The 14,367-nt window shown below is 43.1% G+C and overlaps 1 protein-coding gene across 1 annotated transcript in view; it reads left to right on the plus strand.

The window, feature by feature from the left end:
* Nucleotides 1-455: 455 nt before the first annotated feature.
* Nucleotides 456-14,367, plus strand: part of LOC106583019 (protein FAM107B) — a 54,112-nt gene continuing 40,200 nt past the window's right edge. Inside the window, exons 1-2 of the mRNA XM_014166756.2 lie at nt 456-1,493; nt 2,234-3,415. Of these exons, the coding sequence (XP_014022231.1) occupies nt 3,392-3,415 (24 nt within the window). The 5' untranslated portion in view covers nt 456-1,493; nt 2,234-3,391. The remainder of the gene's footprint in view (nt 1,494-2,233; nt 3,416-14,367) is intronic.

Raw genomic sequence — 14,367 nt, forward strand, 5'->3', positions numbered from 1 at the left:
ATAATGTGTGCACTTTGCTTCAAGGAATCATACATGTTCTTCTTTGTGTTTGTTTGTTTTTGTATTCCTCCATATACTGTAGGTAGTGAAGCATAATGTTGAGACAAGTGTATATGATGGCTGGCAAGGGGTGGTGGAGATGGGAGGCTGCATCCTGAGGAAGAGCAGAGAGAGGGGAATATGATGGCTACACGGAAGAGTTCCTTTACAGAGCTGTCCTCATTATTCAATTTGTAAAACATTACATGTTGATGTTAAGTTCTTTTTTCATTTTACTTCAACTGTATCAGTTTCTATCCTTTCAGAATTCAAATCAAAGTTTATGTGTCTCGGAAACAGTTTAGCAGATATTATAGTGGGTGCAGCGAAATGCAGATGTTAGTAGCTCCTAACAATGCATTAACGTCAAACAAGTGCACAAATAATCCAAAAATAAAATACGGGGATCACGTGACCCTTGAACGAGATGGCCGCATGAACTGAGAGCTCCGCACAAGTAATTTCCAGTTCTTAATCTTACCTCCACTTCAAGTTAAAACCCCATTAGCTTTAGTTAAAAAGTCATGGCGGCTACAAAAGGTGAAATTACATGTGACATTTTTACCCGGACTCGGAGAAATAGCCGTGGAAAAAGCCTCCAAGAAACAGCTACCTTCAGAAAAAGCTAGCACCATTAGCCAGGGGCAAGAGGACCCATCCCTTCCCAAGGCCAAACAACTGCCAACCGCCCTCTGTTGAAGACATCCTTTCTGTGCTGAGATCCCAACGTACAGAACTCAACATCAAACGAGATGGCATTAACTCTCAGCTCAGTGCGATAGGGGGCAAGGTGACAACCCAGGAAAATGCCTTGCCTGACATCAACAACAAGATAACCATCAACACGGGGCGCCTGGATGAGGCAGAGGGGCGAATCCTATTCATGGAAAACTCACTGGCAGAAGCCATGGAAACAATAGCATCTGCTAAAAAGAAAATAGAGCATCTGGAAGAGAAAACAGAGGACCTGGAAAATATGGGGCGAAGGAATAATTGTGTTTTATTAAACCTGGCTGAAAAAGAAGATGGAAACATGCCACTGAACCACTACCTGCAAGATAAACTTCGTAGTGGCTCCGCCTGTCCACCGACAAGCCCATAAAACTCGAGAGAGCTCACCGAGCACAATCACCATACGTTTCCTGAGATTCACCAAAAAGGAACGAGGCAGCAAAAATCAACACCATTACAGTGGGAAAGCCAAACTCATTTACACCAGGACCTGTCAGCTGGAATACGCCGAAAGCGCTGAGAGTTTGACAAGGTTAAGAAACACTCCATTGACCGAGGCATCATTAGGGGATTCAAATACCAAAACGAGCTCAGGATTCTTCACCAAGGAGCCCTGAGACACTTCAAAACTCCCGAAGAGGCAAAACGTTTTTTGAAGGACAGTCCTGCCAACTGAGAAATGGACCAATGACTAAAAGCGATTACTGTTATTACTAATGGAGGTAAGACAACATATAGCCGCCATCCAATGACCCACCCGCCCCGCTAAATGTCTTTATAGCCGTCTAATATTTATTTTCTTTTAGCTGAGAGAGGGATAGGCCCTATAGCCTATCCTAGGCCTATTAACGTTTTAGCCTACTTTTATTTCCCCTTTTATGTCAAGTAAGAAAATGTGCCATTTACAGCCTGTTATATTGTCTGTAGAACATATTGGCTAGTTGGCAGACAAAGTGATCAGATATTAGGCCTATAGACAATTTTCTGTATTTTTTTGTTTGTTGTATTTATCATTTTCACATAGGCCTTCTTCATTTATCACCATTTTATCGATTAAGACACATCTACAGTCATAACGAGAGGCTCAGTGTGTCAATTATCTCCATGCCGCCTAACAAGAGCCTAGGCCCAGACAGATTTCCCAGAGAGATTCACAAAGCTTTTTGGCCCCAGCTTAGATGTATTTTCATTCCAATGCTGGATAAATTTTGCAAAAACAGAGCTCTCCCAGACTCTATGTACACAGCCCAAGTTACAGTGTTGCTCAAAAAAGACAAGAACCCTCTATCCTGCTCGTCCTTTCAGCCCATAAGCTTGTTGGATTTTGACCAAAAAATTATTACCAAATTGCTCGCCAAAAGAGTAAACACTTTTCTTCCCAAAATAATAAAAGCGGAGCAAACTGGATTTATTAGAGACAAGTACTCTTCTGATAACATTCGCTGTTTTTTTCATATTATAGATCAAGTAAACACACAGAAGACCCCTGTCCTGCTGGCTTCACTGGATGCTGAGAAGGCGTTCGACAGGATGGAGTGGAGCTTTCTGTTCTCAGTCTTAGAAAAGTTCAATATGGACCCAAACTGAATCCAGTAGTACGTTAGAATGCTTTCCCTGGGACACTTGCCCGATTTGTGGCAGCTGCTCCTAGTGGCCAAATTCTCAAACAGGGAAGGGGACGACACTCAGAACCTGGGACTGTATTTCAGTCAGTAAATGACAGACGAGGGAGTAAATAAGGGCATAAGCGAGGGAACAACTTTCTCGAAATAAATGCAGCTCTAGCAGAGCCTGAGAAGGTCAACCTAAAGAGGTGAGAAGCAGAAAAGACCATAACAAACAGTTATAAACTCCCACACACACTCACACACCTAGGCATGGTCCGTCCAGCCCAGTGTTTTCCAGCTCCTGGTAGTAGCCAGGGGGATGACTGGTGACATAGCGACAGTGACCACCCTGGCTGGAGCTTCTGTCCCACAGTGTGCTTTCTCCCTGGGTTCCTGCACTGTCAGGCCCAATTAGCATAATCCCCCCTACTGTCCTTAAGTCTGCTAAGAGTGGGGAGTCAGCCAGCAACAGGTGGCTGAGAAGGGTCCGCTCTAGTACAATGGCCATGCTCAGACAGGTGCTCACTCACACACATACAGCACATACACCTCTCTCTCTCTCTCTCTCTCACACACACACACACACACACACACACACTACCCAGCCTTCTCATTCTTACTCTCCCTCTCTTTATACAATCTAACTGATAGCATGACCTTGCAATAGTTGAGGTTTGATTTGTGGAGTTATGGATCCCTCCTCAACCAGTCAGGACAGCCAGTCTTGAGGTGCATCTTATGAACTAGCCTTGTCTGGAGTACAGTACAGCAACCCTGTCTGTTGTTGTCAGCGTGCCAGAGGGAAAGCTAGGAGGCCCCTTTTCTCTACCGTCCATCTGCCCCCTCCCTGGAGCAGGCAGGCAGGGTGGACATAGCAGAGCTGAGGGAGAGCCTGGAGCCTGGCCCTGCCTGGTGGAAGTAGAGGGACGTAGGGAGAACTGTGGTGAGGGAGACCCAAAAAAAGCCACACCTGGCCGGGCATACGGAGTTAGCAGACCTCTACATGCAGGAGCATGGGGGCATCTTATTCAAAGAAAGTAAGTGGGCTTCCTCTTCTAAGACGGGCTGGAGTTGCTGTTCAACACTGTTAATATGTCTTACTATACTGCCTCAATACATCTTGTTAACTAACCCTAGATATGAGTAAGTCGCTCTGGATAAGAGCGTCTGCTAAATGACTAAAATGTAAATGTAAATGTATATGTTTGGTTGCTTATTTATTGATTTACCTATTGGGGAAGGTCTTGGAGGGAGTCACATTCGTTGGCCTTTGTGCTAGACTACTACTTGTTACTAAAGCTATGGTATATAATTTGCTGAAAACATGATTTATTTGAAGACTCATTATAAAGAACCAAGAACAGCTTTTGCAGACAATCTCTTTAATGGCTTAGAATAGACAGAAATACCTGTGTTTGTTTGCTAGTATACCATGTTCAGTATAGTAACTGTGGACTTTACAGACTAACAAATCAATTGAATCACTTGGCTGAACATCACACAGAACATAAGCAACTTTCACTAGTCAGCCTTGAAATATGTGATATTAGCTGTTTGAATGGCAGGATTAGCAACCTTGACCTTTCCATTGTTTACCGTCACACATCCATGCATAAATGTAACTGTGGATAATGCTGGGCATGAAGGCATGCATAGAGAATATAAATTCCGCAAATACCCCAGAGGTTTCTGATTAACTAGGGAACTTCATTGTTGGCCATTGAGCAAGCAGACCATGTCCAATAGAGTATGCACAGGGCTGCATTCACAAACATTTGAACTATGGGGTGGGACGCACCTGTTTGAGGGTGTGGATCAGGTTGTGTTACCATGGAGCCAGCGGATGCCAGCTGACAGCTGGGGTTCCCAGAGGGTTACTAGAGCATTATGGGATGCATGTGTCCTCTCATCACCCGAGGGGCCTGTGTCATATCTTTTTTTTTGTTGTCATTTAGCAGACGCTCTTATCCAGAGTGACTTACATTTCATTTCATGCATTTTTGTACTGAGGGGAATTTATGACCGAGTAAGATTAATGGGCATATGTTTGACTGTAATTCATACAGTATCTATTTATGTGCTATGGTGAAGCCATCCTGGAGTCAAAATGTGTTCATGTGAAAGAGCAGGGAAATGAAAAGTGCAAAAGTTAGGAAGTTTGTCATAAGAGAAACACATTACAATATCACCTATATCAGACACCTGCAGTCTGCTGCAGATGTTTTTGCATAGCTATGTTTACCATACCATTGTCACCAAGTAAGGGAAAAAGGTACACACACACCACATACAAATAGTCTTATACTGTGATGAAATACAACCATCATAGGACTAGAATATTTACTCCATAACATTCACGGATCTCAACACAGTGTGACTGTATCTTCAGCTATCTCTTCCCATCTTCACAAATTAAATGACTCAACCTTGCCCAATATCACCAGCATTTTAACTGCATAGTCCCAATCAGAATTACCCCTATGGGTGTTTGGGTGTTGTGGCCCAAATGCAGCAAGAATTTTTGTAAACAACGTTAGATATGAGGCATTAAGAAACATACTCACTCGGTATTATGTGCCTCTTTACAGAAGCTAAGGGGGCGTTATAACAATGTTCCTTATTATTTAACGGGTTACATAACAGAATACAGTTCAGTAGACAACCAGCTGTAACATGATTGATTCAGTCTAACCCTTTTGTTTTGATTTCTCCCAATTCTTTCTCATTGGATGGCTAGGGATTTTTTGACATTATTTTAACAATGCTGAGACCAAGTTCTCTTTTCCAGATGAGGCCTGTAGCAACACAATACACATCAAAATTCAATGAACACAATGAACACAAATTCAAAGTACACATTCATATACACATTAAAATACATGTTATTATACACAGCAATACACAAAAAGAAGAACACCATCATAAAAAATGATGTTAGGTCCCCTAACAACCGTCTGAAATGTACCAATTCCTCCAATTTTAAAGTGTACTATAGATCATTCCACACGTAAGGTGCAAAAACACACAAAAACAAGAAAACTAACGACAGTTAGACAGTTTTGCAGGCTAACAGACAACAATGCAAAATCAACTTCCCACAAAAGACAGGTGGAAAAAGGGCTACCTAAGTATGGCTCCCAATCAGCGACAACGATGTACAGCTGTCCCTGATTGAGAGCCATACCAGGCCAAAACAAAGAAATACAACACATAGATAGGGAACATAGAAATAGAAAACATACATCAAAACCCCAAACACACAAAACAAACACCCCCTGCCACGCCCTGACCAAACTACAATAACAAATAACCCCTTTTACTGGTCAGGACGTGACAGTACCCCCCCAAAGGTGCAGACACCGAATGCACCTTAGCCATAAGACACCAACAATAACCCATATCAACAAACAAAAAACTAAAGGGAGGGAAGGGAGGGTGGCCACCGTCACTGACGGTTCTTGTGCTACACCCCCCCTTCCCAATCCTCCCCCCTACGGATGTGTCTCAGGAGCGGGACGCAGACCCCGCTCCAACACTGGCTCACCCCACTTTGGTGGCGCCTCTAGAGCGGGGTCCCTCGCCGCCAACCCCGGATGGGGGACCCTCGCAGCGGGCGACTCTGGCTGCGCCGGACAGGATTCACCAGGCTGGGGAGACATGCAGGAGGCCTGGCTCTGGGAGCAGGCACAGGACTCACCAGTTTGGGGAGACATGCAGGAGACCTGGCTCTGGGAGCAGGCACAGGATAGACCGGGTCTTGAGGATGTACTGGAGGTCTGGAGCACACAGCCTGCACAACCCGTCCTGGCTGGGTTGTAACAGTAGCCCTGCACGGGCGGAGTGCTGGCACAGGGCGAACTGGGCTGTGCAGAGGACTGATGGCTGCCATGCGTAGAGCAGGAACAGGGTAGCCTGGGCCTAGGAGACGCACTGGTGGCCAGATGTGCTGCGCAGGCATACTCCTTCCTGGCTGGATGCCCACTCTAGCACGGCACTTGCGGGGGGCTGGGATGTAGCGCAACGGGCTATGAGCGCGCACTGGAGACACTGTGCGCTCTACCGCATAACACGGTGCCTGACCAGTACCACGCCGCTTCCGGAAAGCACGGGGAGTTGGCTCAGGTCTATTGCCTGACTTAGCCAATCTCCCCGTGTGCCCCCCCCAAAAAAACATTTTTGGGGCTGCCTCTCAGCCTCCTCTTGCCGTGCCAGCTGATCCTCCCAGAAACGCCGTTCTGCCTTCGCTGCCTTTATCTCCTCCGGCGGGCGACGGTATTCTCCCACTTGTCTCCAGGGTCCCTGTCCGTCGAGAATCTCTTCCCAAGTCCATGACTCTAGATAGCTCCTCTCCAGCTCCTTACCCCGCTGCTTGGTCCGTTGGTGGTGGGAAGTTCTATAACGGCCGTCGTAGTGAATGGACCAAGGCGCAGCGGGTTGAGTGCTCATTTTTGACTTTTATTGAACACTTACACAAAAACAAGAAAACGAAGGACAGCTAGACAGTTTTGCAGGCTAACAGACAGCAATGCAAAATCAACTTCCCACAAAAGACAGGGCTACCTAAGTATGGCTCCCAATCAGCGACAACGATGTACAGCTGTCACTGATTGAGAGCCATACCAGGCCAAAACAAAGAAATACAACACATAGATAGGGAACATAGAAATAGAAAACATACATCAAAACCCCAAACACACAAAACAAACACCCCCTGCCACGCCCTGACCAAACTACAATAACAAATAACCCCTTTTACTGGTCAGGATGTGACAGGAACATTTTTGGAAAGCAACTACAGTTTAGTAGTTTTAGGTTATTGTCTTGCTAAAAGGTGAATTCATCTCCCAATGTCTGGTGGAAAGCAGACTGAATCAGGTTTTCTGCCAGGATTTTGCCTGTGCTTAGCTCTAAAACGTTTTTCATTCGGAAAAACTCCCCAGTCCTTGACAATTACAAGCATACCCATAACATGATGCAGTCACCACTATGCTTGAAAATATGGAGAGTGGTACTTAGTAATGTGTTATTGGATTTGCCCCAAAAATAACATTTTATATTCAGGACAAAAAGTGATTTGCTTTGCCACATTTTCTGCAGTATTACTTTAGTGCCTTGTTGCAAACAGGGTGCATATTTTAGAATATTTGTTATTCTGTACAGGCTTTCTTATTTTCACTCTGTCAATTAGGTTAGTATTGTGTAGTAACTACAATGTTGTTGATCCATCCTCAGTTTTCTCCTATCATAGCCATTAATAAACTGTAACTGATTTCACCAATCCCTGAACAGTTTCCTTCCTCTCTGGCAACTGAGTTAGGAAGGACACCTGTATCTTTGTAGTGACTGGGTGTAAAAATACAACATACAAAGTGTAATTAATAAGTTCACCATGCTCAAAGGGATGTTCAATGTCTTATTTTAAAAATGTTACCCATCTACCAATATGTGACCTTTGTGAGGCATTGGAAAACCTCCCTGGTCCTTGTGGTTGAATCTGTGTTTGAAATTCACTGCTCGACTGAGGAACCTTACAGATAATTGTATGTGGGGGGTACAGAGATGAGATAGTCATAAAAAATGTATGTTAACCCCTGGTCGGACATCCAGCGAAAAATCCTTTCCTCATTAGCATAACGAAATTTAATATATATTTTTTTCAAATATAGGACTATGTTATATCGTTTTATAGATACACCTCTCCTGAATCGAACCACATTGTCCGATTTCAAAAAGGCTTTACAGCAAAAGCAAAACATTACATTATGTTAGAGGAGTATATCGTAAAAGTAGCCACATAGCCATTTTCCGACCAACCACATGCATCACAAATAACCAAAAAACAGCTAAATGCAGCACTAACCTTTGACAATCTTCATCAGATGACACCCCTAGGACATCACGTTACACAATACATGCATTATTTTGTTCGATAAAGTTCATATTTATATATAAAAACAGCATTTTACATCGGCGCGTAACGTTGACTAACTATTTTCCCTCAAATGCATCCGGTGAATCAGCGCTACAATTTACTAAATTACTATTCGAAAAAAAATTTAAAATGTAATATTGTCATTCTAAGATTTATAGATGAATATCTCTTGAAAGCACCTGTAATGCCAGATTTAAAAATAACTTTACTGGGTAATCACACTTTGCGATAAAAGGGGATGCGATACTCAGAAAATAGGCTACCGTTACAGGTCAGCGCCATCTTGGAACAATCGCATATCAAATCTAGTCTTGTATACTATTGTCAATAATCCCTTACCTTTGATTATCTTCATCAGAAAGCACTTATTTCGGTTCGTTCAAACATGTCAAACGTTGTATAACATAAATCTTTAGGGCCTTTTTCAACCAGAGCTCCAATAAGAATCAAGGGGGACGATTGCATTGTGTTTCAAAATGTTTCGAAAGGGGAGGGTAGCCAGGGGCGCCGGCGTCATAATGGTGATGGCCCTCTCTGTGTGACCACGTTCCACTGCGTCTCATTCATTCAGTTTTCACAGTAGAAGGCTCAAATCACTTTGTAAAGACTGAGGGCATCTAGTGGAAACAATAAGAAGTGCTCAATGAACCATTGCTCACTTGTGTGATTTACAGGCAAACTGATGAAGTTGAGTCCGCAATTCAGAATTCCACTTCCTGTTACGATCGGTCTCGGGGTTTTGACTGCCATATGAGTTCTGTTATACTCACAGACACCATTCAAACAGTTTTAGAAACTTTAGGGTGTTTTCTATCCACAAGTATTAATTACATGCATATCCTAGCTTCTGAGTTTGAGTAGGAGGCCGTTTAAAATGGGCACAATTTTTTTTCAAAAATCGCTGTAGCGCCCCCTATCCTAGGCGAACGACAAGAGGTTAAACACTATTATGCACAGAGTGAGTCCATGAAACTTATTTAGGCTTGCCATAACAATGGGGTTGAATACTTGTTGACTCAAGACATTTCAGCTTTTCATTTTTAATTAATTTGTAAAACTTTAGAAAAACTTAATTCCACTTTGACATTATGGGGTATTGTGTTTAGGCCATTTTATCACTTGTAAATTCAGGCTGTAACACAACAAAAGTCAAGGGGTGTAAATACATTCTGAAGGCACTGTAGATTGTTAAAACTGTATCAGGTTGACCTTACTAAACTCCTATTAATCATAGAGGGGAAGAGACACATGTAACACCAGGGTCTTTTATTTGACTGCAACCATGATGAGAGAGAGCATGGATATGGCTCTCAGTTTCTTCACTGATAGTACTGCATTTTCCCTACTGCTATCTGGGACATCGAGTAGAGTTAAATCTGTCTTGTGCCAAAAACCTACTGAGGCAGACTAAGTCAATCAGAGACAATCCCTGTCCACATTACCCAACGGACAGACTAACAATACTGGCTACCTCTTTAGAAAGAGTTTAACTGTGAAGTAACTAGTGTTATGGACTCGTTCATGCAGAGAAACTACAGTATCAGTGCTATGTTTTTTCACAGGTCTAATGTTACCCTAAAGCTTGCCATTTTTATTGCAAAGTAATGTACACTGTTGGTCCCATGTTTCATGAGCTTAAATTAAAGATCCCCCCTAAAAAATGTATAAGCACAAAAAGCTTATTTCTCTCAAATTCTGAGCACAAAAGTGTTTACATGCTGGGGACTCTAAAATGTGCAGTTTTTTCACACAACACAATGCCGCAGATGTCTCAAGTTTTGAGGGAGTGTGCAATTCGCATGCTGACTGCAGGAATGTCCACCAGAGCTGTTGCCAGAGAATTTAATGTTTATTTCTCTACCATCTCTAACATAAGAATTTGGCAGTACATCCAAGCAGTCTCACAACCGTAGACCATGTGTATGGCGTCATGTGGGCAATGTCAAAGTTGTGAACAGAGTGCCTCATGGTAATGGTGGGGTTATGGTATGGACAACAAACACATTTTATCGATGGCAATTTGAATGCACAGAGATACCGTGAAGAGATCCTAAGGCCCATTGCCGTGCCATTCATCCACCGCCATCACCTCATGTTTCAGCATGATAATGCATGGCCCCATGTCGCAAGGATCTGTACACCATTCCTGGAAGCTGAAAATGTCCCAGTTCTTCCATGGCTTGCATATTCACCAGACATTTCACCCATTAAGAATGTTTGGGATGCTGGATCGACGTGTACGACAGCGTGTTTCAGGTCCCGCCAATATCCAGCAACTTCTCACAGCCATGGAAGAGGAGTGGGACAACATTCCATAGGCCACAATCAACAGCCTGATCAACTCTATGCGAAGGAGATGTGTCGCGCTGCATGAGACAATTGGTAGCCACACCAGATACTGACTGGTTTTCTGATCCTCCCCCCTACCTTTTTTTAAAGGTATCTGTGACCAACAGATGCAAATCTGTATTCCCAGTTATGTGGAATCCAAAGATTAGGTGTCACGAATGCTAGGAGTGGTGGTAGGAGTCAGGCGCAGAGAGCAGAGGTAAGAAAAAATGAGATTTATTTTCTCTGGTACGACACGGTCGACGCCAACACAACAGGCGTGTGAACTAAATGACCAACCCATACACAACGGGCACACAGTCCGGAAAGAAAATAATCCAGGCAGATCGCCAGCACATCCAAAAAGCACACTGACGTAAAATAATCCCGCACAAACCTGGGCGGGCTAAACAGGCTTAAATAACCACAAATCAAGACACACAAATAAGGAACAGGTGCAAACAATAAGACATACCGACAGAAAAGGGAAAAGGGATCAGCAGCGGCTAGTAGGCCGGCGACGATGACCGCCGAGCGCCGCACGAGCAGGCAGGGGGGCCAACTTCGGTGGGATTCGTGACATTAGGTCCTAATTTATTTATTTAAATTGACTGATTTCCTTAAATGAACTGGAACTCAGAAAAATATTTTAAATTGTTGCATGTTGTGTTTATATTTTTGTTCAGTGTATTTGATAGAACATCACTATAAGAATTCTACTGAGCAACCATTCGTCTGTTACCTACAAACCCAGAATATATGTGTAGGTATTTCTTACATAATTGTTTAATTAGACTTTCAGACATAAGACCAGACCCATGCAGAAATTTGGAATGCTTTTTTATTAAACTGTCTGGCTCATTGATGGGGTTCTTTAGTCACTATTGTCTGTGGCCACCAACAGTGTCTAAATCAGGGAAGGAAGAGAAAGATGGTGGAGGAAGGTGAGAGTTGATGAGTAGTAGCCTACAGGTCTGTCCTCAAAGTGCTGGGTCATGGCTAATTAGGTGCTAAGAGTGTTTAAAAAGGGAAAGCATTCTGAATCCCCAAACAGTTTACAGTCAATTACTGGGCACAGACGTCAATTCAACATCTCTTAATTTCATTGAAATGTCATGGAAACAATGTTGATTCAAGCAGTGTGTGCCCAGTGGGAATGCACAATGGAATTGGAGTACACTGGGGCACTAAAGAAAACATTTACAACCTATTTTGAAATGTACTCAGTAGTCTTTTTGTTATTTTCAATGAGTACCATTAGATCAGTTGTGGAGCTTTGAGTAAACAGTCACACCATTCTCCTTGAGAGTTTTTGGGAGTAAATCAAGGCATTGTTGAGGTGAGGCACGGTAGGTGCGAAAGTATTCACCCCCCTTGGCATTTTTCCTATTTTGTTGCCTTACAACCAGGAATTAAAATAGATTTTTTGGGGGGTGTGTATCATTTGATTTACACAACATGCCACTTTGAAGACGCAAAATATTTTGTATTGTGAAAGAAATAAGAAAAAAAAAGAAACTTGAGCGTGCATAAGACCCCCCCCCCCCCCGGTGTACAGCAATCTTTAAGTCATACCACAGATTCTGAATTGGATTGAGGTCTGGGCTTTGACCAGGCCCTTCCAAGACATTTAAATGTTTCCCCTAAAACCACTCAAGTGTTGCTTTAGCAGTATGCTTAGGGCCATTGTCCTGCTGGAAGGCGAACCTCCATCCCATTCTCAAATCTATGGAAGACAAACAGGTTTCCCACAAGAATTTCCCTGTATTTCGCACCATCCATCACTCCTTCAATTCTGACCAGTTTCCCAGTCCCTGCCGATGAAAAACATCCCCCACAGCATGATGCTGCCACCACCATGCTTCACTGTGGGGATGGTTTTCTCGGGGTGATGAGAGGTGTTGGGTTTGCACCAGACATAGCCTTTTCCTTGATGGCCAAAAAGCTACATTTTAGTCTCATCTGACCAGAGTACATTCTTCCATATGTTTGGGGAGTGTCCCACATGACTTTTGGCGAACACAAAATGTGTTTGCTTATTTTTTTCTTTAAGCAATGGCTTTTTTCTGGCCACTCTTCCGTAAAGCCCTGCTCTGTGGAGTGTTCGGCTTAAATTGGTCTTATGGACAAATACTCCAATCTCCGCTGTGGAGCTTTGCAGCTCCTTCAGGGTTATCTTTGGTCTCTTTGTTGCCTCTCTGATTAATGCCCTCCTTGTCACGTCTGCTCCCGCTCTTCCCTCCTCCTGGCGCTTGAGGGCGCCAGGTTGCCCTGCATAATGCACTCCTGCCATCCATCACGCACACCTGCCTTCCCTCGTCACACGGATCAGCGTTATTGGACTCACCTGGACTCACTTATCACCTGTTTATTTCCTCCCCTATATTTGTCAGTTCCCCAGCTCTGTTCCCCGCTGCTACATTGATTGTTTTTTTGTCTTTGTTTTCTGTATGCTGACGCTATTCCTGGCTCGTTATATGTCCATCAATTATTAAATGTTACTCCCCGTACCTGCTTCGTCTCTCCAGCGTCAATACATATGTAACTCCTTGCCTGGTCCGTGAGTTTTGGTGGGCGTCCCTCTCTTGGCAGGTTTGTTGTGGTGCCATATTCTTTATATTTTTGAATAATGGGTTTAATGGTGCTCCGTGGGACGTTCAAAGTTTCATATTTTTTTATAACCCAACCCTGATCTGTACGTCTCCACAACTTTGTCCCTGGCCTGTTTGGAGAGTTCCTTGGTCTTCATGGTGCCGCTTGCTTGGTGGTGCCCCTTGCTTAATGGTGTTGCAGACTCTGGGGACTTTCAGAACAGGTGTAAATATACTGAGATCATGTGACACTTCGATTGCACACAGGTGGACTTTATTTAACTAATTATTTGACTTCAGAAGGTGATTGGTTGCACCAGATCTTATTTAGGGGCTTCGTAACAAAGGGGGTGAATACATATGCACGCACCACTTTTCCATAATATATATATTTTTTATTTTTTGAAAGAAGTTATTTTTTTCATTTCACAATTTTGTGTATGTCAATTACATGAAATCCAAATAAATAAAAAAAACATTTAAATTAGAGGTTGTAATGCAACAAAATAGGAAAAATGCGAAGTGGGATGAATACTTTTGCAAGGCACTGTAGGCATGAAGGTTTTTAAAGAAATGTTCCCATTCATGGTAAAGGCTGTATATGTTGGCTCAATCAGAAATGACCTTTACAAGCTGCAATGCCTGTAGCCCATGATTGGATTGAATCCTGGCATAATTTAGGAAGACATTTTTGGGGGAATAATGCGAAGGGGGATTAATACTTTTACAAGGCACTGTATCTGTAATTATATGGCTGTAGGGTGAGGGTAGGGTATCTTAGGTAGATGGCTACATTGAAATAGGAAACAGCCATTAGCTATATTTGTTGATGATTTGTGGGCCCCTATGCCAACCAGATGTACTGCTTACTTATTAAACACACAGTGGTAATGATGATAGGACTTCTGACTAAAACCCTTAAGACTGACAATAAACTTAGAATCTGTAATGTAATGGTTTACTGTAACGCCCTAATGTTCAAGATGCTCCAAAGACCAAGCTCTGGGCAGGACAAATTCCATGCCTGAAAACCAAGTCATATGAGTTATATGTTTAAAACTGTGAGACAGACTAGCACTTGCTATTTAAACTGAACACAAGCCAAAAAGGGCCACTCAAGATTAAGGTTAAAGAGTAA

The sequence above is a fragment of the Salmo salar genome, chromosome ssa22 (assembly GCF_905237065.1).
Source record: "Salmo salar chromosome ssa22, Ssal_v3.1, whole genome shotgun sequence".
Lineage (NCBI taxonomy): Eukaryota > Metazoa > Chordata > Actinopteri > Salmoniformes > Salmonidae > Salmo > Salmo salar.